Source organism: Colletotrichum gloeosporioides (genome assembly GCF_011800055.1).
Source record: "Colletotrichum gloeosporioides strain Lc1 chromosome Unknown consensus_19, whole genome shotgun sequence".
Lineage (NCBI taxonomy): Eukaryota > Fungi > Ascomycota > Sordariomycetes > Glomerellales > Glomerellaceae > Colletotrichum > Colletotrichum gloeosporioides.
In genome coordinates, this window is record NW_025544664.1 from 137395 (window position 1) to 159495 (window position 22101).

The 22101-nt window shown below is 51.0% G+C and overlaps 7 protein-coding genes and 1 pseudogene across 8 annotated transcripts; 3 read left to right on the forward strand and 5 right to left on the reverse strand.

Moving 5' to 3' along the window:
• Positions 1–447: 447 nt before the first annotated feature.
• Positions 448–2213, reverse strand: GCG54_00006328 (putative FAD-linked oxidoreductase; the record flags this gene model as incomplete). Its single annotated transcript, XM_045406335.1, has 3 exons — positions 448–946; positions 1000–2030; positions 2094–2213. 3 exons carry the CDS (start codon positions 2211–2213, stop codon positions 448–450), a joined length of 1650 nt encoding a protein of 549 aa, XP_045267627.1.
• A 940-nt stretch (positions 2214–3153) lies between these two features.
• Positions 3154–4452, forward strand: GCG54_00006329 (uncharacterized protein; the record flags this gene model as incomplete). The annotated part of the gene is made up of 4 exons (XM_045406336.1): positions 3154–3685; positions 3745–3862; positions 3913–3980; positions 4067–4452. The coding sequence occupies 4 exons, from the start codon at positions 3154–3156 to the stop codon at positions 4450–4452; spliced, it is 1104 nt and encodes a 367-aa protein (XP_045267628.1).
• Positions 4453–4779: 327 nt separating this feature from the next.
• GCG54_00006330 (uncharacterized protein) lies at positions 4780–6809 on the reverse strand (the record flags this gene model as incomplete). The annotated part of the gene is made up of 4 exons (XM_045406337.1): positions 4780–5319; positions 5342–5422; positions 5875–6704; positions 6800–6809. 4 exons carry the CDS (start codon positions 6807–6809, stop codon positions 4780–4782), a joined length of 1461 nt encoding a protein of 486 aa, XP_045267629.1.
• A 1245-nt stretch (positions 6810–8054) lies between these two features.
• On the reverse strand, positions 8055–8483 carry GCG54_00006331 (uncharacterized protein; the record flags this gene model as incomplete). The annotated part of the gene is made up of 1 exon (XM_045406338.1): positions 8055–8483. One exon carries the CDS (start codon positions 8481–8483, stop codon positions 8055–8057), a length of 429 nt encoding a protein of 142 aa, XP_045267630.1.
• Positions 8484–10386: 1903 nt separating this feature from the next.
• Positions 10387–12214, reverse strand: GCG54_00006332 (uncharacterized protein; the record flags this gene model as incomplete). Its single annotated transcript, XM_045406339.1, has 5 exons — positions 10387–10440; positions 10501–10521; positions 10696–11778; positions 11829–11981; positions 12128–12214. The coding sequence occupies 5 exons, from the start codon at positions 12212–12214 to the stop codon at positions 10387–10389; spliced, it is 1398 nt and encodes a 465-aa protein (XP_045267631.1).
• Positions 12215–14810: 2596 nt separating this feature from the next.
• On the forward strand, positions 14811–15878 carry GCG54_00006333 (Salicylate decarboxylase; the record flags this gene model as incomplete). The annotated part of the gene is made up of 1 exon (XM_045406340.1): positions 14811–15878. The coding sequence occupies one exon, from the start codon at positions 14811–14813 to the stop codon at positions 15876–15878; it is 1068 nt and encodes a 355-aa protein (XP_045267632.1).
• Positions 15879–15989: 111 nt separating this feature from the next.
• GCG54_00006334 (uncharacterized protein) lies at positions 15990–18377 on the reverse strand (the record flags this gene model as incomplete). The annotated part of the gene is made up of 5 exons (XM_045406341.1): positions 15990–16417; positions 16476–16696; positions 16753–17136; positions 17193–18149; positions 18199–18377. The coding sequence occupies 5 exons, from the start codon at positions 18375–18377 to the stop codon at positions 15990–15992; spliced, it is 2169 nt and encodes a 722-aa protein (XP_045267633.1).
• A 1061-nt stretch (positions 18378–19438) lies between these two features.
• On the forward strand, positions 19439–21123 carry GCG54_00006335 (annotated as a pseudogene). Its single transcript has 3 exons — positions 19439–19733; positions 19786–20216; positions 20246–21123. Coding segments are annotated over exons 1-3 (1604 nt in total).
• Positions 21124–22101: the final 978 nt, after the last annotated feature.

The following is a 22101-nucleotide window of genomic DNA, read 5'->3' on the forward strand; positions in this document are numbered from 1 at the left end:
TACAGTGTGAACGTCAAGTACCCTATGGGGGCAACCACTGAACAACCTAACAAGGAAAAAAAGAATGAGTATTTTTATGTGTCGACATTCTTTGCTGCCTCAAAGTTTTTTTTTCATCTTTCGGGTCACTTCTCGGGGTCGGTGGCATTGATCATATTCGCCAACCGCCCCTTCTGGCTTACCCTATTGGGCAAAATGCGAAAAAAAAAAAACCCGAATTGTCGGAAGCATTTAATTTCCATCATGATGACTGGATTGTCGCAGAAACCCACATGATATTACATAGCAATTGTTCCATTTTCTGGTTATCGTAGATAGCATCATGATGTTTAGTAGATATCTATCGAAGCATAAACAGGACTTTTCCATAGTGTGGCGTAAATCTCCCAGAATTGGGCGTGGCTGGGCTCAAAAGATAGAAGGCGCAACAGTAGTTTCCAAGTTGAATTACAAAAAAACCTTCGAAATCTTGAAGCCTCCAGGAACCCTCGTCTGGAACACGCCAGTCGGGTCGTACTTTGCTGCAACTTCCTTCAAAAACTTGACATTTTCTTCCCCATACGTTTTGATGGGATCTTGGGCGGGGTTAACATAGTTCAAGTAACGCCATGAGGTCGATTTGCCTATGGCTTCGGCAAAGGCCTCGAGCTCGGCAGTCACAGCCGCCAGCTTGGCCTGGGCCAGTGACTCCTGCTCAGCAGTGCGAGTGTTGACTTGGCCAAGCCAAATAATCGAATCGTGTGTCAATGAGGTGTCGAGACCCAGGACGTTGTTGCCACTTCCCGTGGTCGCGAAATACTTCGGCAGGGGCTGGCTCACGAAGGCAACACCGAGGTCTGGGGACGGAATCACGGCCTTGAGGTCAACGAGAAGTTGGTCGTAGAGCCCTGCCATCTTGTTCATAACCTCGATGTCATTCTGGAAACAGATCGAGAACCAGGCACTCCTGTTTCGGAATGTCAGCACGAAGATGAGCCATTTTGGGTTGAAGATTCGTACCGTGGGCCACCGACCGCGATGTGATCAGTGATGGCAGTACCGTAAGTCTTCCGCTTCCGGTCGTCAAGGATGGTTGGTAGAGTAGACAGAGGCGCAAAGGAGGTCGAGTTAGAAACGCCGGCGGTGTTGATCGCAACAATAGCAATCATTGGGGGGCCCTCTCCTGAGTAGGTGAAGGTGACAACCTCAGTGTCTTCTGGATGTTGCTCGTTGATGTCAATCAGCCTAACGAATTGCTTCATGACAGTATCGCGATAGACATAGTCCATGAAAATGAGGCCGCCGTAAAGACCTCCTGGGGCTGAAGCGAACGTCTGCATGTCGAAGCGGGTGACGATACCGAAGTTGTTGCTGCCACCCTTCAGAGCCTTATACAAGTCTGGATTTTCGCCCGCGTTGGCGTTGACAATGGTGCCGTCTGCGAGAACCACCTCGTAGTTTTTCACGTCGTCGCACGCGAAACCACGGTAGCCGGTGTGATAAGATGCGCCACCTCCGAGGGTCAGGCCAGAAACGCCGACATTGCCACCACGACCGCCTGTGACTGTCAAGTCGCCATGCTTCTCAACTTCCTCGTAGACGCCAGCCCACCTGGCACCGGGTCCAATGGATAAAGTTCCCTTCTCGGAGGTTGAGTTCTTGCCGCAAGAAAGCAGCGAATTGGAAGAGTCCGAGCTTACACTGCAATTCTTGTAGACCGTTGAATTCATGCGGCTGAGGTCAATGGTCACACCTTCGGCCACAATGTTCGAGGGGAAGTGGGAGTGGCCTCCGCCGCGAACCGCGATGTCCCAGTTGCCCGCAGGACTCGTCTTGACGAGTGCTGAAAATGCCTTGGAGACTTCCTCAGCACTCTCAGGCTTGACAATGCACCATGGGCGAAGGGAAGCAGCTGATCCAGACCAATAGGACGTGACGCTGGAATTGTACTCCTGGTCCAACGGGAAAAACACTCGGTCGGAGAGTCCAGCGGCAATCACAGCATCGCACTGCGAATGAATTAATGTCAGTCGGCTGTTAGAAAATCCCGGCTATGGCCGCCAGATGGCTCGACGCCCTCTGCGCTCCTGAAAGGAACAGATCGGGGTTCATACACTTGGATACCCGCTCGCGGGCGGGGCTTGCCTGGTGTGTGATTGGAAGCCAACTTCGATTTGGCCGACCGCAAAGCCGGTAAGAAACAAGTACCCGGAAACAATTGAAGAGAGGCCCATGATTGAAACGAAGCAGGAGCCGAGGAGAAGTCCTTCTGGGCAAGATGACAGTGTGTATTGGTAGGGACATCTACCACATCTTTCGGGGTATCACGGGTTTTAAAAAGGCGTGGAAAGTGGTAGACTCGATCTCTCCGAGACGGTTTGGACCAATCTTTGCAATACGAAAAGAAAAGCGAAACCGAGGTGCATCGAGGCGAGAAAGAGCTGGGTCAGCAGCAAAATTGGATCTCTAGCCCCTGGGGCTCTCGTACAACAGTTTGCCGCCTTCTCGATTGGGTTTATGCATCTTCCGGTCATCTGGATGTGTCCGTGTACTATACCACGAAGATTTGTTAAAGTCGCAATCCGCTGGACCCCTGTTGACAGGGTATGGGTTGGCCAAGCAGTTCTTCCAGTGTGAACTGGGCCTACGGATACCAAGCATACATGCGTGAGCGGATTCCGGCTCTAACAGGTTTTCACGGTATGTTCCGATCATCTTGGTTGGGCCATTCTTTGCGACAATTCAGTAAATACGACAGGAGTCTAGTTTGTGGGACGGCAATTTTACCGTTGGCGGTGCGCCAATGTGGCGGGCAATAAGCTGTGCCGCCCTACTGCACCTTGTATCACCGGAAGCCGAATGATGAGCCCGGTTGCTTGCACCAACAGCTTGTTGGTTCTCACCAGGATAGATGCAAGTTGCACTTGGCATGCAGAAGCGAGTGACCAACAATGGTACACACCAACATACCTGTGTCGCTTTGCATTAAATGTAAGGTTAAGCAGGAATAAAGAAAACTTCGCAAGTACGGAGAACAAGAAGAAGTTCACAGAAAGATGTTTTTTTGCTAGATTCGGCATGAGTTCACACAACTGAGTCCAGAACGTTGGCTAAGGTAAGATGTTGGACTTCTAAACACAGTGCAGCGCGTGTGGAGCTTCAAGGATCCCCGGCATGCACTACTGGCGAGACCTTCGCTTGCGTTGGCAATTACAAACGTACCGATACAATTGGAGGAATACTTCGTGCGACCGTGGAACATGTTACTCTTATGCGCTGAGGATATACTGCAAAGCCTTCCGAGTTCGGTGGACGGTATGGCTGGACGACTGGCTGTTGATAGCAGGTTGGGTCTTCCTCATCGCGTCACAGTCCTTCTTGAGCGAGCTGATGCGTCTGGGATTCGCTCGGACTTACAACGTTACCCCTACCATGAAAACTCTGATCTACGTTTACGACAACTGTCACAAAGTCTCCCTAGGTTTGACGAAGACCTCCTTTGCTGTCACACTGCTTCGAATATCGTCAACCCGACAGAAATACTTCATTTGGTTTCTCGTCATCACCATGAACATTCAGTTCATCATTCACATCATCCTGACGTGGCGCCCGATCTGCCCTGTAGTATCTGGGGATACAACACCCCATCTTCCTGTGTCGTGCTGGGAATCTCCGAACGCGACTGCGCTTGGTGTTGTTGGTGGATGTGCGTGCTTCATATCTGGTTAAGTTATTCTGTTCTGAGCCAAGCTTACGACTCGACAGTTTACTCGGCTGCGGCAGATGTTTTGTTGGCGTTATTGCCGTGGAAGATAGTCATGGGCTTGCAGATGAATAAGCATGAGAAGGTCGGCGTCGCAATCGCCATGAGCATGGGCGTCTTGTACGTCATCTCTGACTGGCTAGGAAGTCCTTCAAACTGACTTACAACAGGGCTGGTGTCATGGGAGTTATGAAGGCCGTGCAAAGCATCATTGTCTTGGACCCAACTACACCGAATCGTAAGTCCACCTGCAATTGTTGACTATAAAATGATTTGATGGAAGGATGATCCAATAACAGGACTGACTCCCTGTGTTTCTCATAGTGTTCTGGAAACTCTGCATCTTCCATGTCTGGGTCGAAGCAGAGCCAAACGTCACCATCATTGCTGCCTCTATTCCGGTTCTCCGAGTTCTGTTCCGCAACATTCGAAGCCAACGCGAGACAGGATACCCATCCTCTGGCGCGTATATACGATCAGATAATTTAAGCAAGTTTCAGAACCAAGGCATTTCAGCTGGTTGTGCAACAACTGTGGAAGATCACGACAAGAGGGACGACGGAGACAGCGATCGACGCATCTTGCCGCAAGGCATAGTAAGAACCACGGAAGTTACAGTTGACTACGACGAACGCAGTGGGGCATCAGACAACAGAGTATCAGGGAACGGCGGGATCGAACTTAGAAGTCGCAGGGACTTTTCTGCATGATGTACAGCAGGCTTGATAGTTGCTGGTGATGCAATCAAACGTCATACCCCGTGAACGGGACGTATTGGTAATAATGTACATGGTAGAAAAGACTCTTCGATAATCAATGACCTTTTGACGTCACACCCATGACCCAGCACTGACAAATTCATCACCGGCGCATGTGTTTCTGTCACAGTTTTCAGACTACCAGTCGTTATATATTGCTTCTCATCTCACGGCTTATGTTAATGAAATTTGAGTTGCTGTACTGCTTTGCAGTACTTGAAATGCCAACTTCCAATCCCATCAATTCTGGCCAGGGCACAGTGTAGCCCTGGGGTCGGATCATGGATCGCGTACCGGAAGGTCCGGTGCCATTGGAATATCGCTGTCTGAATCCGGCTCTGGAACAATGGTATTCAGCTTCTCCATCCAATAGTCCAAATCTGAAGATCGCGAATAATCCCTTTCTTCGATCTCATTCTCGAAAGAGTGCCATGTAACGCCAAGTTCTCGAGCCGCTTTCATATCGTCCTCGTCCAGCTTTCTCGCATTCAGTTCGTCTATCGCCGTGCCCACCTTTGGTTCCCAGTAACCGTCGACGAATGTACCTAAGTCAGGACTTTCCTCGTAATCTTGCTTCAGCTCCTCAAGAAGTTCCTCAAGACGGAGGATGTCTTCCTTTTGTTCTTCAAGAACTTCATCTACTTCTTCGCTATCCCAGTATTGGATTCCCTCGCTTTGTGCCAGCCGGCAACAGCTATGACGAAGACCTAAAGCAGTGAAGGTTAAGTATCTTAATATCAATTTAAGGACAGGCGTTGGCTTTGAGGAATTAGCCCAAGGCTGCGACTCCTCAGCTATCGCCCAAAAATCACAAAACCACTGAAAGTGATCTTTGTAGTACGATAACGTCGGCAATGGTAACCGCTGCCTGTACCACTGTCTCTCCCAAACTGTTGTCCCATCCAGTAGCATCAGCAGCGGGCTGCATCCATCCAATGCACAAGCGCATCGACATATGTCAAACACGCTAGTGGATGTTGCTGCATGAGCGATTTCGCCCCGTAGGTGAAGGCCAATTTCCCGACGGTCTTCTCTCCACGCATTATATCGTGCCAGAAAAGCCGACAACAAATGTGATGCTGTCCAAGAAGCGAAATTGGTTCCGCCATACACCGGACAGTGCAAAGGCTTTCCGAGATCCAAGCCTTTCTCGAGCAACCAATTGAGATGAGAAACGACCTTTGACCTTCCCCAGCGGATGCCAATGCTGCGAAGGAGGGAGTCCCATATTTCGTAAATTCCCAAGGCCGAATCGACACCGAGATCTCTGAATCCAAGCTCCCACACGCACGAAGCAGTGGCACTATCCGAGATGTAAGTGTGTATACTTCTGAACCTCCGGTCCGCCCAAGACTCGCTGTCGGAGTCATAAACCCTTAAAGAGGTGGGAATCGAGATGGAGCGTTCTTCTAATGCTGTTTGGACGTCTCCAGCAGCCTCGTCTAGCACGCTAGTGCCATAAATACCAAATGCTACGGCTTGTGTTGGCGCGAGGTGCTTTTTTGCGTACTCTCCAAGTCTCTGACGTCTTTCTTTCAAGCAGAGCATGACTTTCCTCAAGGCACAATCAGCCGTGCCCCCCTCTTCACTTCGGGTACACCCAAAAAAGATGCTGAGAAAGAATGATGGGTACAAAGCACAGTCAGCCTGAAGCAATGCATCCAAAATATCACAGCAGTTGCATTCAACATTGTCTGTATCGCGGTAACCGATGTGAAACTGTGATATTGCAGCGTATTCAACTGCATAGCGACCTCTTCCCTTTGCGTAGTCCTGGGCGTTCAGAGACAAAGCATCTGCGTACCGTAAGATCATTTGGAGAACCTTCAAGTTTCCAACACCAACCGCGATATGTACTGAGTTCTGACCGTAGCAATTTACTTCGGAGACGCTGGATGGATTGTCTTTGAGTATTTGTGAGACACCCCTCTCGTCTTGCCTCAGGATACGGATTTGCAGATCTGGAAAATTGAGCACTGCCTTCTTAGTACATGGATTGGACGTCCCGTGAACACGTTGCTCACCTTCTGCCGTAGTGACGGGCATACTTGTCAGTATCTCAAAGTGACGTCGTGATGCATTGGCATCGTCTATGAACGGCCGAAACGGACCGTGAGTATCTGTGTCATGGCTGACGAGCTTACGCATCACTTGGTGGTATAAGCTGGTTTCTGTCGGCCATTCCCCCATAATGGCCAGGGCCACTGGATGGCTGAGATCCAATCAGTAAATATTATTATTCTCTTTGGGAGTTATGTAAGACTTGAAGAGGATAGAGACACACAGGAGGTTGGCTTACCTGCTTGCATGGTTGTTTGGCCTGGGGGGAACTTGAAGTAATTGCAGAGAATGTGCCAGCCAGACAGCTTGTTGTCCAACCTCGGCCTCGTCCTCAAGTTCCATGTACTGTTCCCACGTTCATTAGTTTGGACACGTTTGAATGAAGCCTGTGATGTTATCTCACCCCTAGCCGTTGAAGAAATGAATAGAGTAACGTCTCTCCTTTCTCATCTACGTCCGTCGGGGATCCTTGTCCTCTGACGTAGCACCAAAGGAGACGTCTCCATGTAGCTCCCAAGAGCCGCCATCTGTCTTTAATTGGCAGATACGTGTGAATCTCCCACGAAGTAATTACCTGAGACTCTGCAAATTCAAGTAATCGAAATACAGTCGAATCTGCAGAGCTGACGGTATTGATTACGCTGAGCCCCCGCCCCAGCTTTATTCCTCCTGTTCCGCTGGAGAGAGACCAGAAAACATTAATGGCTTTCCCTGTCAGCGATTGCAAAGCAGGTATCGTAAGCTCGAAACCATGAGACCTCTGGTATTGGTTCTTGATGAACTTTCCCATGGGGCACTTGCTTGAATGCCGAATATTCGCTCGCCATTTGGCCTGTACCGTAACTGGGCCCCATTGTAGTCGGCGATGCTTTTGAGCGCGGTATTCGATGCAATTGCACAGTGGTGTCTCGTTACCAGATTCATACACCGATTTCGCGATATCGTTTCTCAACATGAAATCGTGTTTTGGCAATCTTCCCATTGAGTCTGTCAAAGCATGTAGCCTGTCGGACATTACCTGCGAGGTTGCTGGGTTTGCTGCGCCAATGAGCTGACCACTTTCAATATTCGCAATGCTGGCCTGTGAAGCCATTCCTTCGGCTATCCCGACAAGAATCTCCTCAAACTTGTCAAGACGGTAACCAACGTGTGATATTCCTCCTAGAACAGTACGAGTGGTATCGTCAATATGGCTGGAGACTTGATGTCCAACCTGTGATACCGCCTCCACCTGTTGCGCCATTAACACAGAAGTAGTCGCTGTCCTTTCCTCAATGATAGGAAGGATTTTGCTGGATTCGGTCGTTGATATGCCAATGCACTCAATGCTTCTCGAGATATTATCGATACTCGTGCGGGTGTCCTCTGTGATGGTTCGAACATGATCCATTGCGAACCTTACCTCGCCGAGATCGACATGGGTGGCCAGGAGAACATCCCTGTAACTATCAGTCCAACACCCTGGTACATCAATGTCGTCATTCTGTTTTTACTCACAATCCCAAGGTCTGTGTTGCAAGTTGAAGAACGGGAACGGTTGACTCGAGTCTGTCCTTAAGTTCTCTCAACCCTTCGCGCTGAAAGGGGTACGCTAGTTTCTTCCCTTTCTCTCGAAGCTTGTCGGATAGCGTGGTGGCCGGCGAGGATGGATCCTGGAGCCCTTTGACCAAGTCATTCAAAGCATCGAGTTCCTTCTGGCAACTTTCCAGGCTCGTGGTGAGAGCATCACTTGTCGGGGGTAGTGCAGCAGAGTTGATAGCGTCGATGCACCGTTTGAGATTGTCGCATTGGAGCTTGGCGAAGTCGAGATCTTGCTGTCTTCCCTTGTATGCGGCGAGATAACTGGAGATCTCGCCGTAAAGCTGTAGCCCAAGGGAAACCAAGCCAGCGGCGGTACCGGTTATGCCCACCGGCTCGGCCATCTCTGGAAGATTCGATCTGTTGCAGTTCAGAAGAGAGCCAGAGGAGACGTGGCGGCGGAACGAGGAGAAAACCGAAAATGTCAGGAAATGAGATCAGGCTCTGGGAATAGGACATATGATCCCCGGCTGTACACGTCACGCACCATCGCATCATGCGCCCCACGACTGCAGCTATACTTATTGGTTGCCTGATAGGTATTTGTAGATCCATGGCGAACCATACATGACAATGAAGGCGTCCGACTCTTGGCAACGATGATTTCTCCTCAACCTGCAATTCTGGGCCCATGATTAGATTTCTATTAGCGCCCTTCCAGAAACAACTCCAGAAAAGATCAAGATACGGATAAAAGTATCCAAATAATCTACATATCGACGGAAATATACGGTATTTTGGCTCCTGTAGGTGTCTTTCTACGATGTGGATTTGTTGCTCTGAACTGACTTCGCTCATTGTGCTGATCGGTGCTCGGTCCGGAGCCCCACACAGGCAGGACATGCGAACTGCACAGCCGATCTAAGCCTTCTGTTGATTCGTCGAAACAGTTAGAATAGTGAGGACGACTACATGTATCGGTAGAGAAGACTATTAGTCAGGATTCGGAGTGAGATGAGCTACATGAGGCTTTTCAGCTATACTCGAGTTTCCAGTGATGGCACACAGGGCAATAGAGTCGACCAGATAACTAGCTTACAGCTTTGACCCCCGGTGCCATGTTTGTGTGTTTCGATATATGAGGGCCTTGTCCCAAATGGAAACATCTTACTCATCGCACTCCATCAATGAAGTCCGCGGCTGAGATACGGCCCAGATGCAGTGATACTTACTTGACAGAATCGGTACAGCCAACATTGTCGCAAGCAAAGATTAATTGTCTTGCTTTATTGTCCTGCTCTCACCTTCCTTGACATCTCATGGTCGACCGGGGGAAAACATTCAATTTGCTGTACATCATTGCCACGAGATTAGTCCTTGTTCTCTTGTTTTACTTTCATAAGGAATGAGTCAATATAGTCAAGGCTCAGTTCTGCTCAATTTTCGAAAACCTCGTCTCTCCTGTCAGCGCAAATGCGTTGTATGAAGTACAAGTCTTCGAGAAACATGTTTTGCGGAGCTTTTACATTTCATCAATTAAGCCCTATTCTTGCTGCATCTCGGGAACTCCCCGATCCCAAGTCTGACCAAACGAAATTCGCACTTTGCACCCTCCCAGAACTTTCGTATCCGCCCTCACTTTAATCCGAAAGCCAAACAATCCTCCTCCGCAGACGTACCGCGCGTACAAGTGATTGAATGCTGACGTGTGCTTTTCGTCGCGCAAGCTAAGGCGCCCCGTGCAGGAGAAGCCTACTTTTTTCGTCGCATCTGGCGAATCAGGTGTTGCGGCAAGTGAGGGGTTAACCTGACACAGGCGCAGCTTGGCGGCAGTCCTCTTTTTCTGCTGTTTCTCCTCCTCTCTGAGGTTGATAGGATTTGAGGATTGCCTAGTGCGTTTAGGCAGCATTGTGAAGGTGAAATGTGGTCAGATTGGGCTTGTCGGCGCGGGGTTGAACCTTGGTATTTGGCTCTTGGGGGGAGGGAACGCTCAGGGTGAGGATGGCTGCGTTTGCTACGACGGTGAGACCGTGAACGAACTTGGAATGGGTCAATATGACGGTTATAGTGAGATGCATTCGTATTGTCTGCTTGTGAGCATCTTGTGTTTGAGTTGCCAATTTGCCGTGTCCTTTACTTTCATCCCAGCCAGCTTGAATGCCGTTGTTGCCGCCGTGGAGCTTCATATCACCATCCTTCCCCCCTGGCCCCTTATGGCAAATTCCCTTATAGCATTTGGGCATCTTGTGTGATCTTAGTAGTACTTTATGTAGACAATAGTGGTGAGTGGTTTTAGCACGCAGACTCTTAGGTCGCGAGCATTTGAGTGGTTCCATCTTCGTAAACCTTGACGCGAGGTTTCTGTAGAGCACAGGTCAATATTGAGAAATCGCTAAGATTCAACGGGGAAATTAAGCCTACAGTATCAATGTCGTGATAGCCCTGGAAGCGGCACGAACTATGTTCGCAGTTCTTGAGCCATCGACAATGGTGTCCAAGCATGCAGTCGGCATTATCACAGCCTGACATGTCGTTACACGGTATTCCCCGAGACTAAGGGCCATCAGCGGAAACCATTCATACTGTATATCGTGACAGGGAATAATCAAGACTCACCTTCTGCTTTAGCAGTGTCAATTCCCCTTGACTCAACTTTTCACCGTGAAGAAATGGGCACGCATCGCCATTCTTGCAGAATCCATGAAGATGAAAATTGTTGCAGAGATTTTTGCCAGATTTTGTCATGCGTTCCTTAAAACGCTTCTCGACGTTCGGGTCGATACGCGGGAATTGCTCGTCAACGCGCTGGCTCTCAACGTTGAGAAGGTAGTACTTTTTAGGCGCGGGTTTCTTGGAAGAAATATCAATCGTCTTTCCGGTCGAGACTTTCGTAACGACAGACCAGGAAGTAGGCGTCTGCGCACCACCGCTCGATGACTGAGGGCTCGCAACACGCTGGGGCTGGCTCTCGTTGGTGTTGCTTCTCAACAGGGCGCCACCATTTCCATTGGTCGTAGGAACGTGTACGGGGGGCGGCAGCGGCTGCATGCCGGCAGTGGGAGGCGACGCAACGGCAGAAACGCTTGATACACTGGATACACTGGGGCGCTCGACGCGATCGGGGAGTTTCTCGGATCTGAAGACTGACTTGAACGAAATTCGATGAAAATTGAGGTGTTTAAAGCCCTCCTCTGCGGGGGTGGTCTCGATAAGCGTCAGACGCGGATAAACCTTGGGGTCTAGCTTATACGGCTCCAGAACGGGAAGATATCCGTTATCGTGGCAGGGGCCGAAGAAAATGTGCTTGCACTGATTGATGCGGACCATGAGGCGCAAAGTTTCGCGAATTTTGTGATCGGCGGACTCCTTGCCAGAGCCGACGTCAATGAAGCTGAACAAGGGCTGAGCACGGCCAAAGCCACGTCCAAAGTCGGACAAAGTGCGCTCAGCAGCAGTATTGGAAATAATGCCACAAGCGTGGAGCTTCTTAGCCAGACCGTCGAGATTTAGCACGATCTGAACCATGACGCTCCAGTCCTGGCTGGCTGCCTGGGGATAGGCCTCGCTAACGTAGTTCATAATTTCGTTGTGGAGGAGGTACCCGGCTTGGGAGCCTCCATCGGCACCGGCCTTGAGGAGCATGTCCTGAAAGACTGCGCCATCACCATCAATAATAACAAAAACGAAAGGATTAGATTCCTATGGCCAGTCAGTACTCGTTTCTGTGACAGGAGGTGACCGAAGCTCACCGTCGTCTTGAGACTCTTGCTTAGTGCCTGCATTTCTCTATCGTAGGTTCCTGCCTTAGTCTGCCACATTCGGCGAGACTCGACTTCATTACTGTAGTCGTCGCATTTTTCCTGATATGCACGTTGAAGGTGTTCATATCGCGTAAGAATTTCCTGTCATTCCGAGAGTCAGATATCGGATCATGTGATTTGGAGGCAGCAGCCGCCACCACCGTTGCTGTTTTGACGACATTTGGAGTTGCCAGTGTGACAAGAAAGCATGATCTGCTTCAATTTCAGAAATCCATCGGGTCACTCACTCCTATCATCTGATCGCGGGCATGATCCTGATGCCGAAAAAGTTCGAGTTGTCGCACATATTGGGTGAGGTCGTTGGCACCGTCCATGGTGGCGGCGTCGTCTCGTATAATGCTAGTCCGCGTCGACGAAAACACTTTCTCGGTTGTGATCGACGGTGCGGGCGATTGATGCTGAGATATCTCGATTGCTAACGGCGATTGAGAAAAAAAAAGGTGAGATGGAGAGATGAGGTTGCGAAGGTTTTGAAGTTCGGACGGCAAGACCCCATTACTTAAGCTCAGAGTGGGGTCGTATTCTGGGTTCTTCCTGCCTTTCAGGCCATTCAGAGCGTCGCCTTGCATTGTTCCGGGGGTAGCAAGCCCCCGGCGCGGCGCCTTCCCGGTAAAGGCGCCCTTAGATTTCCAGTGGATTTTTAGCTGCCCCTGCCTGCGGTGTTTGTGCTTGCTGGGCGAAAGTCCTTAGCGGGCCAATCAAATTACAGATTTCCCCTCTGTTTGCGCCAAAGGCGGGGGCCTGCAGGGACCGCCATCGCTCACCCCAACGTGGCACGCATTCTTTTGATAAACTGTGCCGCTTTGTCTGACTGGCCCATATTAGACATCCGAACGATCCTATCAATGGAACTTTGAATGGCGCTGATTTCGTAGATATAGCATTCATGTTCTGTTTTGTTTGAGAATGTGTCCGTTTGCAAGCATTTTCCAGAACTTTCTGAATAATGTCGCAGCTCAGACTCTCAGTTGGTCTGAACTCATGGAACCTGACATAGTCTGAAACCAATCCAGGGAAATCGATTAACACAAACAAGCATAATACCTATTTGTAATTACTTATTAGTGTGTTTGCTGTTGGAAAAAATAGCGTGAGCTCTCTATTACGGCACGGACGATGTATCCGCGATGTTTGTTTGAAAGGATTTAGACAATATAGAAGATAATGATGGTACTACGGGGTGGTAGAATCTTGCTGGCTCTAAGTACCTAATACTTAAAATAATTTTAATCAAAGTCGTAATAAACACCATGGACTTCTTTCATGTATGGGTTGGAAGATTAATGTTGCACAAGCAATTGCCCTCGATTCACTGCCTATATATTTACCAACGCGCACCATGGGAAACGCATGCATTGCACTGGAAAGTCTCATTCACTTGAGGCTTTTACAACACATATCACCGTAACACGAACATCAAGCCAGCTTAATATGTGACTCACTGCCAATGAACACAGCGTAAGGCGATGAGAAGACTGCCTGGGACACCTTTCTTGGCTCTGATTCATTCACGATACGTCCGGAAAAGAGCAAGCAAGACAGCACCGTGGTGATTCACTGCAAACTCAGAAATTGCATATAATTCGAAGACGTTGCCTCTCCTCGTTGAGACTTTTTGGGCCACGATTGACCACAAACATCCACACGAATTATCTCCATCTTCACCGGCGCACTTGAGAATTGACATTCAGTGCCGACCTAACATACATCCTCAACACTGCATCATCATCAATTCATTATCCGTCTTTGATCGTTTTATCATGTGTTTCGGATATGGCGACCAACGGAGAAGGAGACTGCAAAAACAGCCTCGCAGACGGAACTCCCTGGCCTACTTTTAGGAGGCCGATGGTCTTGAGCGACTGAAATGGTTACGGGGACAAGTTCAAGATGGTGGAACGTTGGGGGATGATTTGCATCTAGTTTTGAAATAGTCGCACAAACTCAAGAGACGTCCATTGGCTTATTTCTATTTTACAACTGATTTCTTCGACTTTGGGCCGCGGTGTACCTGATGAATGTTCGCTGCGAGGCCAACGGAAGAAAGATATGACAACAACAGACCAAATTTTCCGAACTACCTACATCACAAGAACAAAGAATTCAGTATCGAATCGAGGGTGCTGCAGACCATTTTTGCTTCGGAGGAAGCAAAGACCGCTTTTTCTGCACCAGCAAGAGTCAGTAAGTGACGTCTGAACGACACAATCCACTACCAGATGTCCACGGAACGCGTTCCATGTCCAATGTTCTCCACCCGAAAAGCTTGATTAAACGCGAAAACGAAGATGCACTACTTATTTGTCCCACCGAGTGCCGCATCCGAATCTCATTCGAGAAATCTTACGTTGAAACCCGCAGGTCCGGGCCGGGAAGACCCACTTCGGAACACTATGACGCCAGTGACCGGAATCGCACGATCGTCGGCGGAGGTAAGACACAGTTCCCATTGGTCAGACCCATCGACTTGGGAAAGTCGCGGAGATAATGCGCACTTCCCATTGGAAGACCCCATCACACCCGGAAGCTCGGGGCTGATCGCCAATGCACAACTGGAGATCCCGCCCATCGGACCATCCAAGCGGCTCCATTCTTTCAGCCTTAAGCCTTGGAATAGACGGGTCCAGACTGACACAGAGCTTTCACTCTCACCAGCTCCAGACGTCATGTTTCTCCGGAAGACATCGGGATGCGCGGAGGCTGCTCCAGCTCCGTGGAAACCACGGCTCTTCATCAACCTCGATATGGGATGAGGTCGAGTATAAGAACCGTCGACGATAACCTCGAAAGACAACAATTCTCTTGGCCATCACCAACACAAATCACAAACACTCACACAACTATCAACAACAACTTCAACTCATCTACATAACACCCTTTACTAAACCACAAACCACCCAAACCATCAAAATGCTCGGCAAGATCGCACTCGAAGAGGCCTACGAGATGGCCGGCATGGAAGCCAAGTCCCGCCGCGAAGCCGCCCTCTACATCAACCCCAACGACCGCACCCGCTACATGCGCCAGATCAGCGACGTCAACGACGAGCGCGTCAAGCTCGCCGACGACCACGGCATCGGCTACACCATCATCTCCCTCACCGTCCCGGGCATCCAGGGCATCGCCGACCAGGCCGAGGCCGAGCGCCGCGCCACCGAGGTCAACAACTGGGCTCACGACCAGATCAAGGCGCGCCCCGACAAGCTCGGCGCCTTCGCGTGCCTGTCGATGCACGACCCCGCGCAGGCCGGCCGCGAGCTGACGCGTTGCGTCAAGGAGCTCGGCATGCACGGCGCGCTGCTCTGCGACTTCCAGCACGCGGGCCCCAACGGCGAGACGTACAAGTTCTACGACCAGCGCGAGTACGACGTCTTCTGGAAGGTTGTTTGCGAGCTGGATGTGCCGGTGTACATCCACCCTGCGGCGCCTGCGGATGTGATGTTCGACAAGTTGTATGCGGAGCGCAAGTACCTCATCGGCCCGCCGCTGTCCTTCGCCAACGGCGTCAACCTGCACCTCATGGGCATCATCTCCAACGGCGTGTTTGACCGCTTCCCGAACCTTAAGATCATTGTCGGCCACCTGGGAGAGCATTTGCCACTAGACTTTTGGCGCATCAACCATTGGTTTGAGGATGTGAAGAAGCCCATCGCCAAGGATGAGGGCAACGAGGACAACATGTGCAAGAAGACCATCTACGACTACTTCAAGCAGAACATCTGGGTTACCACCAGTGGTCATTTCTCGACGCACACGCTCAAGTACGTAGTCGATGAGATTGGTGCTGACCGTGTGCTGTTCAGCGTCGACTACCCCTACGAGACGATAGAGAACTGCTCCGCTTGGTGGGACGGCAAGGCCGAGGAGGTCAAGGAGGCGGTTGGTGGTGTGGAGAACTACCGCAAGATTGGAAGGGACAATGCGAAGAAGCTGCTGAAGCTTGGTAGCTTCCACGACTCTGAGGCGCCTGTCTCTTAGATGGTGTTTCATGTACTAGACTTTGTTTAAGCCGGTTGGGTATGTAGCGCGAGCAGATAGCTAAGCATTGTAATTTGGATGACACTTCTGTCCCCTTGCCGTGAAATTTGGTCATTGCAAACTTGACCAGTTACTAAAGTCTATACCTTGCATATTGAACCAGCTCTCATTGAGGAGATCAGAACTGAGGAAGTCGCCAAAGTCCTGAGCCATTGGTGTTTGACTCATGCCAGGCATGGAGCTGAAGGGCAGCAGTAAGTCACCCTGGGCCTGCTCTTGAAGCCCCTCAGGGTTTGAAGCTTGAGAAGTTGTCCCATTTGAACCCACTAGTGCATCTTGTCGCGACACAGCAGCAACCGAGTCCCGGAAGCGTTGCAAAACCTCAATACCTCTTGTAGCTGACGTTATATGCCTTTTGTGAAAGTCGAATATCCGAAGTGCACGATCCCAAGATGTTTTGGTGGGTTCGGTGTCAAAGCTGACTTGGAGATCAGGGCACAGAGTTGCCACGACTAGGGTGGATGCCGCGGCAAAGGTGACTACCGTATCCGTTAGGTTATATATCAAGCTGGGCGGATTGGTAGGGAAAAAGCTTACATAGCAACACATGCCATGCTGAGTTTTGGCGCACACTCCCTAGCTTTTCGTACATTTCTTGGAGCACGCCATGAGCTGTGGAGACACAAAGCGTGTTTGCGGCATGGCGAAAGCTATCGCTCAGTGCCGATGAATTGGGCATATCCCTCCTGTACTGGCCTGTCTGTTTGGCTTCTACCAAGAGCAATGGACGCAGGAGTAGAAGCCGTATCCAAAGGACTCTGTGTTCAACGTCAGTATCCCCCGTGATGTGTGATACAGTGATGGGTGCTGCTACCTTGACTTCAGGATATTCGCCTGCATCTGCAAGCTTCCTTTGAGACTTTCATCATACTGGGTCAGGCCAGCATCTTCTCTGAGATAGACCGGAAACGAGTCGTTCAAGTCGTCTAGCTTTGCCGAAAGCTGAAGTACGTCGCTGAGAGATCGCGATTTCAGGTCTGCAGAGCAGTCTCCTTCGCCGTAGAACTTGGTCAAAATTTCTTTTAAGACATCAAACAAGGCCAGGGAGTGCACGAAGCAAGCTAGGTACGATGGTCGACGTGCTGCCTGGATTCCTTCGGTAGTGTCTGATAAGTACTCGTCATCAATGATGGCTGGAGCCGGTGTCGAGTACTGCCTCGACAACAAGACGGATCGCCCGAATGTAGTTGCAGTAAGCCTGACATTCTGCATTAGCTCTGAGCACGGTGGAGGAAGGAGAGTAGACCGGTTTACCTATCCAAAGTCAAACAGCAATGCCAAACACGTCGCCTCATTTCACGTTTGAGCTGATTTGCTGTGAACATTTTGTCCCCTTCATTTTGCAATCCTAGCCCCTGGGCTACCCTCACTGCGATACCAACAGTATTCCAGCAGCGATCAGCGTAGGACGTGTAATGAAGGTAGACGCCTCTTAAAAGTAGCAGCTGAACTACTTGCAATGAAGAGTGGTCGAGAGTGTCTACCGATATGAGCTTCACAGACTGCTTGTAGAACTTATCAGCGAGGCTCGCTTGCTCCGCTACAGACACCTGATCGGTTCGTTGAGACCCAAGCGCAAGCACAATGCTGAGAGTCGAGTGGAACACGACGTCTTTGAAATCCCGCTTATGGTTTCGATCTTTCGTTGGCTTCCAAAGGGCCTCGTATGATGCAATGAAGGATGGCTTATGCAGTATTGGGAAGACGGGATGCACGAACTCCCAGAAGGATTCCATCAAGCTGTCGGCAAGCCATCTCTCGGGTAGCATCACCGGTTCAGGGAGGGGATCGGGGCTTTTTGGTTGGACCGTGGAGAAGCCGAGGACGTTAGGCGTGCTCTCGGTCTCGTTTCCGGGACCATCTGGGCCCGAGTCATCTGGCTTCTGCGCATCCGCGGCAAGAGTGACTTGTCGGAGAAATGAGATGTTTGAAGAGGGGCCGTAGATGGTCTCATCCTCGTTGTGGGACGTCGATCCATTCCGCTGATGATGGCTTGCCGGCATGCCTTCAAAAACCCTCGGCCGGAGTCCCGGGCCTGTGTCGCCGAGACCAGTCTCAACTCCGATGTCAATTAGCCGTGCCGGAGCGATTCCGGAAACTCCGGAAGCTCCGGAATCCGGCAAAGGCGGACTGCCACTCGGAGGCACAGATATTTGTGGAAGAGGCGACCCCTCAAGCCTCTCCAACCTCTTTTGAAGTTCTGAAATTGTCCTAAATCATCATCAGCATCATCGATGGACTGGAAAGAGTTGACACGTACGGCCTCGAAGATGCGTGCAGCACCGACTCCTGATAGGTGCACTGCTGCTGGAGCCCTTTTTTCTGGCACGCCGTGCACACCGGGCGCGTCCCGTCGCAGCCGGACTTTCGAGCCCGGCACGGGTTGCACGCGAGCTGCGTCTTCCGGCGTTTTCGGGGCGGCACCTGCACCGAGGACATGGTTGGTCGTGTCTACGTCTTGGCAATGATGATGTGAGGCATGGTTAGGGGGATCAGCAGTTCAATTGCCGACGAACCACGTCCGGAACGTGGAGAAGGGAGAGCTGTGGGGCCCACATTTGTTTGTGCTGCATCGGAACTCGGCACCATTGAGTGATGGCTTTTCTTTCAATCATGAATGGTCATCATCTTTGATAGATCTGAGTTCGCAACTGGGCCGGAAGCCTCATCGTATCAAGCAAATGCATTTTCCAAACATTTTGACTCGCGTGTTGATGTGCGAACTACTCTGACGTCACATCCGAGCTGACAAGGGTTCCGAACTTCGTCTCCAACTCGTAGCGGGGAACGATAGACGTCATTACAAGACGGCCAGACCAGGAACTTGAGTCGGTGGTAGACTTGCTCAATCCAAACAGGAACCGGCGCTTCGTTTATCCCAGAATCCCAGCAACCGCGTTCCTGGTAATAACCCCGCGCGAAGGAGCAACTGACATTTGTATAGATCCGCTCGCGATGCCACCCACGTGCGGAGAAATACCACAACCGACGCGGAGAATTGCATCTACCCTTCCAATTGCGCCAGTCAACTAGCCCGTCCCGAGCACATGAGTGAAGAGCCCTCTCCACTTTCTTGACGAAGAAGCGGGCTTCGGCGCCGTTGACCGAGGTTCTGGTAATCAACCTCCCCCGTAACTACTACATCCCCTCCTACGTGGTTAAAATTCCCGGTTATCATTGGTCTCTAGCACTTTTCGGCTAAAGACTTCCTCTTCAACTACGAATCTCCACAGCGAGGTGATCGTCGGCCACGGCGCCGGTGACCGAAGAGGGACCCAGCCACGTGGTTAAGACTTGAATCTGCGAGGAAGGCTGAAGCTCAACGTGCGGAGTAACGGGGTAGCGGAGCAGATACCGGCAGTTTAGGGCATATCCACACTTATTGACAGGCAAGCGATGACTTCAAGATGGGGGAATACAAAAAGGGCGCCATCGCGCTTCCATTGAAACATGTTTCCGGTTCCCGGAGTAGGTCATGTTGGATCTCGGTCATCTACATCATGTTGTCCGCTCTAGCACTCGCTTCCTGGTTCTTGCCGGCTTCAATTGCGGCGCCCTCCACCGGAAGCCCCGACTGCAAGTCTCTCGCGGAACAGGTAAAGGCCTCGGTGCCAGAGTTGACCTCGGTTAGCTCCGCTGCTGTATCGGCGAATAGCCTGAACGTCTCTTCAGTGTTCAACTCGGCGTCTTTCTGTCGATTCAACGGCACTGTTCCGTATCCAGAGAACAACACCGTCCTCTTTGAAGTCTGGCTGCCTGAGAGTGCATCTTACAATGGAAGATTCCTTGCCGTCGGTAAGTCAATCGAAAGACCATGATGAGGTTCAAAGACTCTAACGTGAGGTAGGCAACGGAGGATTGGCTGGCACGATTGACTATGCGGCAATGGTAGAGAACCTCAACAAGGGATTTGCCACAGCGGGAGGCGACAGCGGACACCGCGCGGCCGATAACAACGGCGGTGATGCTTACCCCGGAGGGATTTACCTCCCATTTCTGCATGATCGAAACCAGGTTCTCGCGTGGATCAGGAACTCGATTGCGCTCTTCACCACCCCGGCAAAGCAAATTGCCAGCCTTTACTACGCTGAGGCCCCGTCGCATGCTTATTATAAGGGCTGCTCGACTGGAGGCGCTCAAGGCTTTGCCCTGGCTGAGTATCACCCTGAATTGTTCGACGGCATCGTCGCTGGGTGCCCTGGCAACTGGTACTCTCACCTCGCTCTCTCATTCTTGTGGAATCAGCAGGTGTCTCTGGTTAGTAGCCAATACGAGCCAGTAAGACGAACTTGACTCACGCTTCTCAGGACTCCGCTTTCATTCCCCAGGAAACGCTCACCTTCATCCGCAACTCCATCCTCGACAAGTGCGACATCCTGGACGGCGTGGCCGATCGCGTCATCGAGAACCCTCTGGCCTGCTCCTTCGACCTCTCCACGCTCGCCTGCACCTCCTCCTCGACCAACACCTCAACCTGTCTCACCCCTGCTCAGATTACCGCTGCCCAGCAAATCTACGCCGGCCCGCGTCACTCTCAAACTAAGGCCAGCCTGTATCCCGGCTTCGACCTCGGCAGCGAGTCGGAGTGGATCAACCAAGAGGGCCGTCTGTCCCTCTCCTTCTCGCTTCCTCTGCTGCAGAACATGGTCTTTGACGATCTGAGCTACAACGGCAGCACGTTTGATTGGGCCAGCGATGTGCAGGCGCTGGATGAGAAGGTTGGAAGCTTGATCGACTCGATCAGCACCAACTTGACTGCGTTCAAGGGGCACGGGGGCAAATTGATTGTTACCCAAGGATGGGCTGATCCGTACAATGCTGCGACGTGGCCTATCCAGCATTTGGAGGACGTGGAGATGGTTACTGGCGATAGAAAAGATTGGGCTTCGTTGTTCATGGTTCCTGGTAAGCTGTTACGAGCTCAAGTCGGAGAGAGATCGAGACTAATATTTGCGCAGGAGGCGGTCACTGTGGCGGGGCGTCGTCGTATCCTCAAGTTCCCAGTAAGCAGAGTTCGCTCGAGGCGCTGGTTGACTGGGTCGAGAAGGGCTCAGCACCGACCGAATTGCTTGGGAGCGAGCCGGCAGATGGAAGCAGCAGGACGAGGAAGCTTTGCCCCTGGCCACAGACGGCACAGTTGGCTGGCACAAATCCTGATGACTCGAAGTCATACGTCTGTTCATAGGTTGAAAGTGGCCGCTAGCAGTGAATATTATACAATGTCTATATCCCGTAATTCGCTTTCATCATCCGGCCACAACTCCCCCTTCATCATCCCAGTGACAACTGCCGGCCCCACGAGTGTGTACTCTCCATAATCGCCATGCGGTCTTAGAACAAACGGGTGCTTTAGACCAGCGATCAGAAACACCTCATCGCCCTCGGATAGACACGGCACTCCTAGACCAGCTCGCCCATCGGTTGTGAAGAACATGCGACCTTCCCCCATGTTGTATTTGATACTGTGGCTTATGTCCAAATCATCGCACAAAGCCTCAAGGAGGTCCTCAAAAGTAGCATTCGGCGGCAAAGAAGGTATTGTGACTGGCACGATATAGCTTGCTGCGATGCTCTGCGCAAGCTCGAAAAGCGTTTGTGCCATCTTGGCCTCCAACAAGGCTGCTCCAAGGTTTTGATGAAGCATGGAGATAAAATGCTCCATTAGCTTTCTCAAACGAGTGCTGTAACTTTCTTCTGTTGTTGCGACGCTGTTTGCGCCATCGTCGTCAACCTGCTGAGACGCATCTCCCATGGCCGTTTTCTCCATCAGCCAGGAGTTGCCTATCGGGTCGATGTTGCCAGTGAGACCTCCTATCACACCGACACTTCTTCCACGCACGCGGAGGGTTTTTTCAGGATTGGGAAAGTATATCCAGGGCTGAACTCCACGTGAGGCATCGAAAGATCTGGATTGATCTATATGGGTACCACGGTATTCTTCATGAAAGTCCTTTGTCCCGAAGTCATATGACCACGATGGCATCAAGCCAGTCCCGGTACCCGGAGACGTCCTCTCAAGGCTTGCAAAGTATAACAGATAGATACTGTTAGTTTCTTTGATGACAATCATAGAGGTTTCTGTAAAAAGGTCTTGCAACGGTCGCCTGTAGTCGATTGCAACCTTTGCAAATACTCTAGCAGAAAAGGCGCGAAACGCGAATAT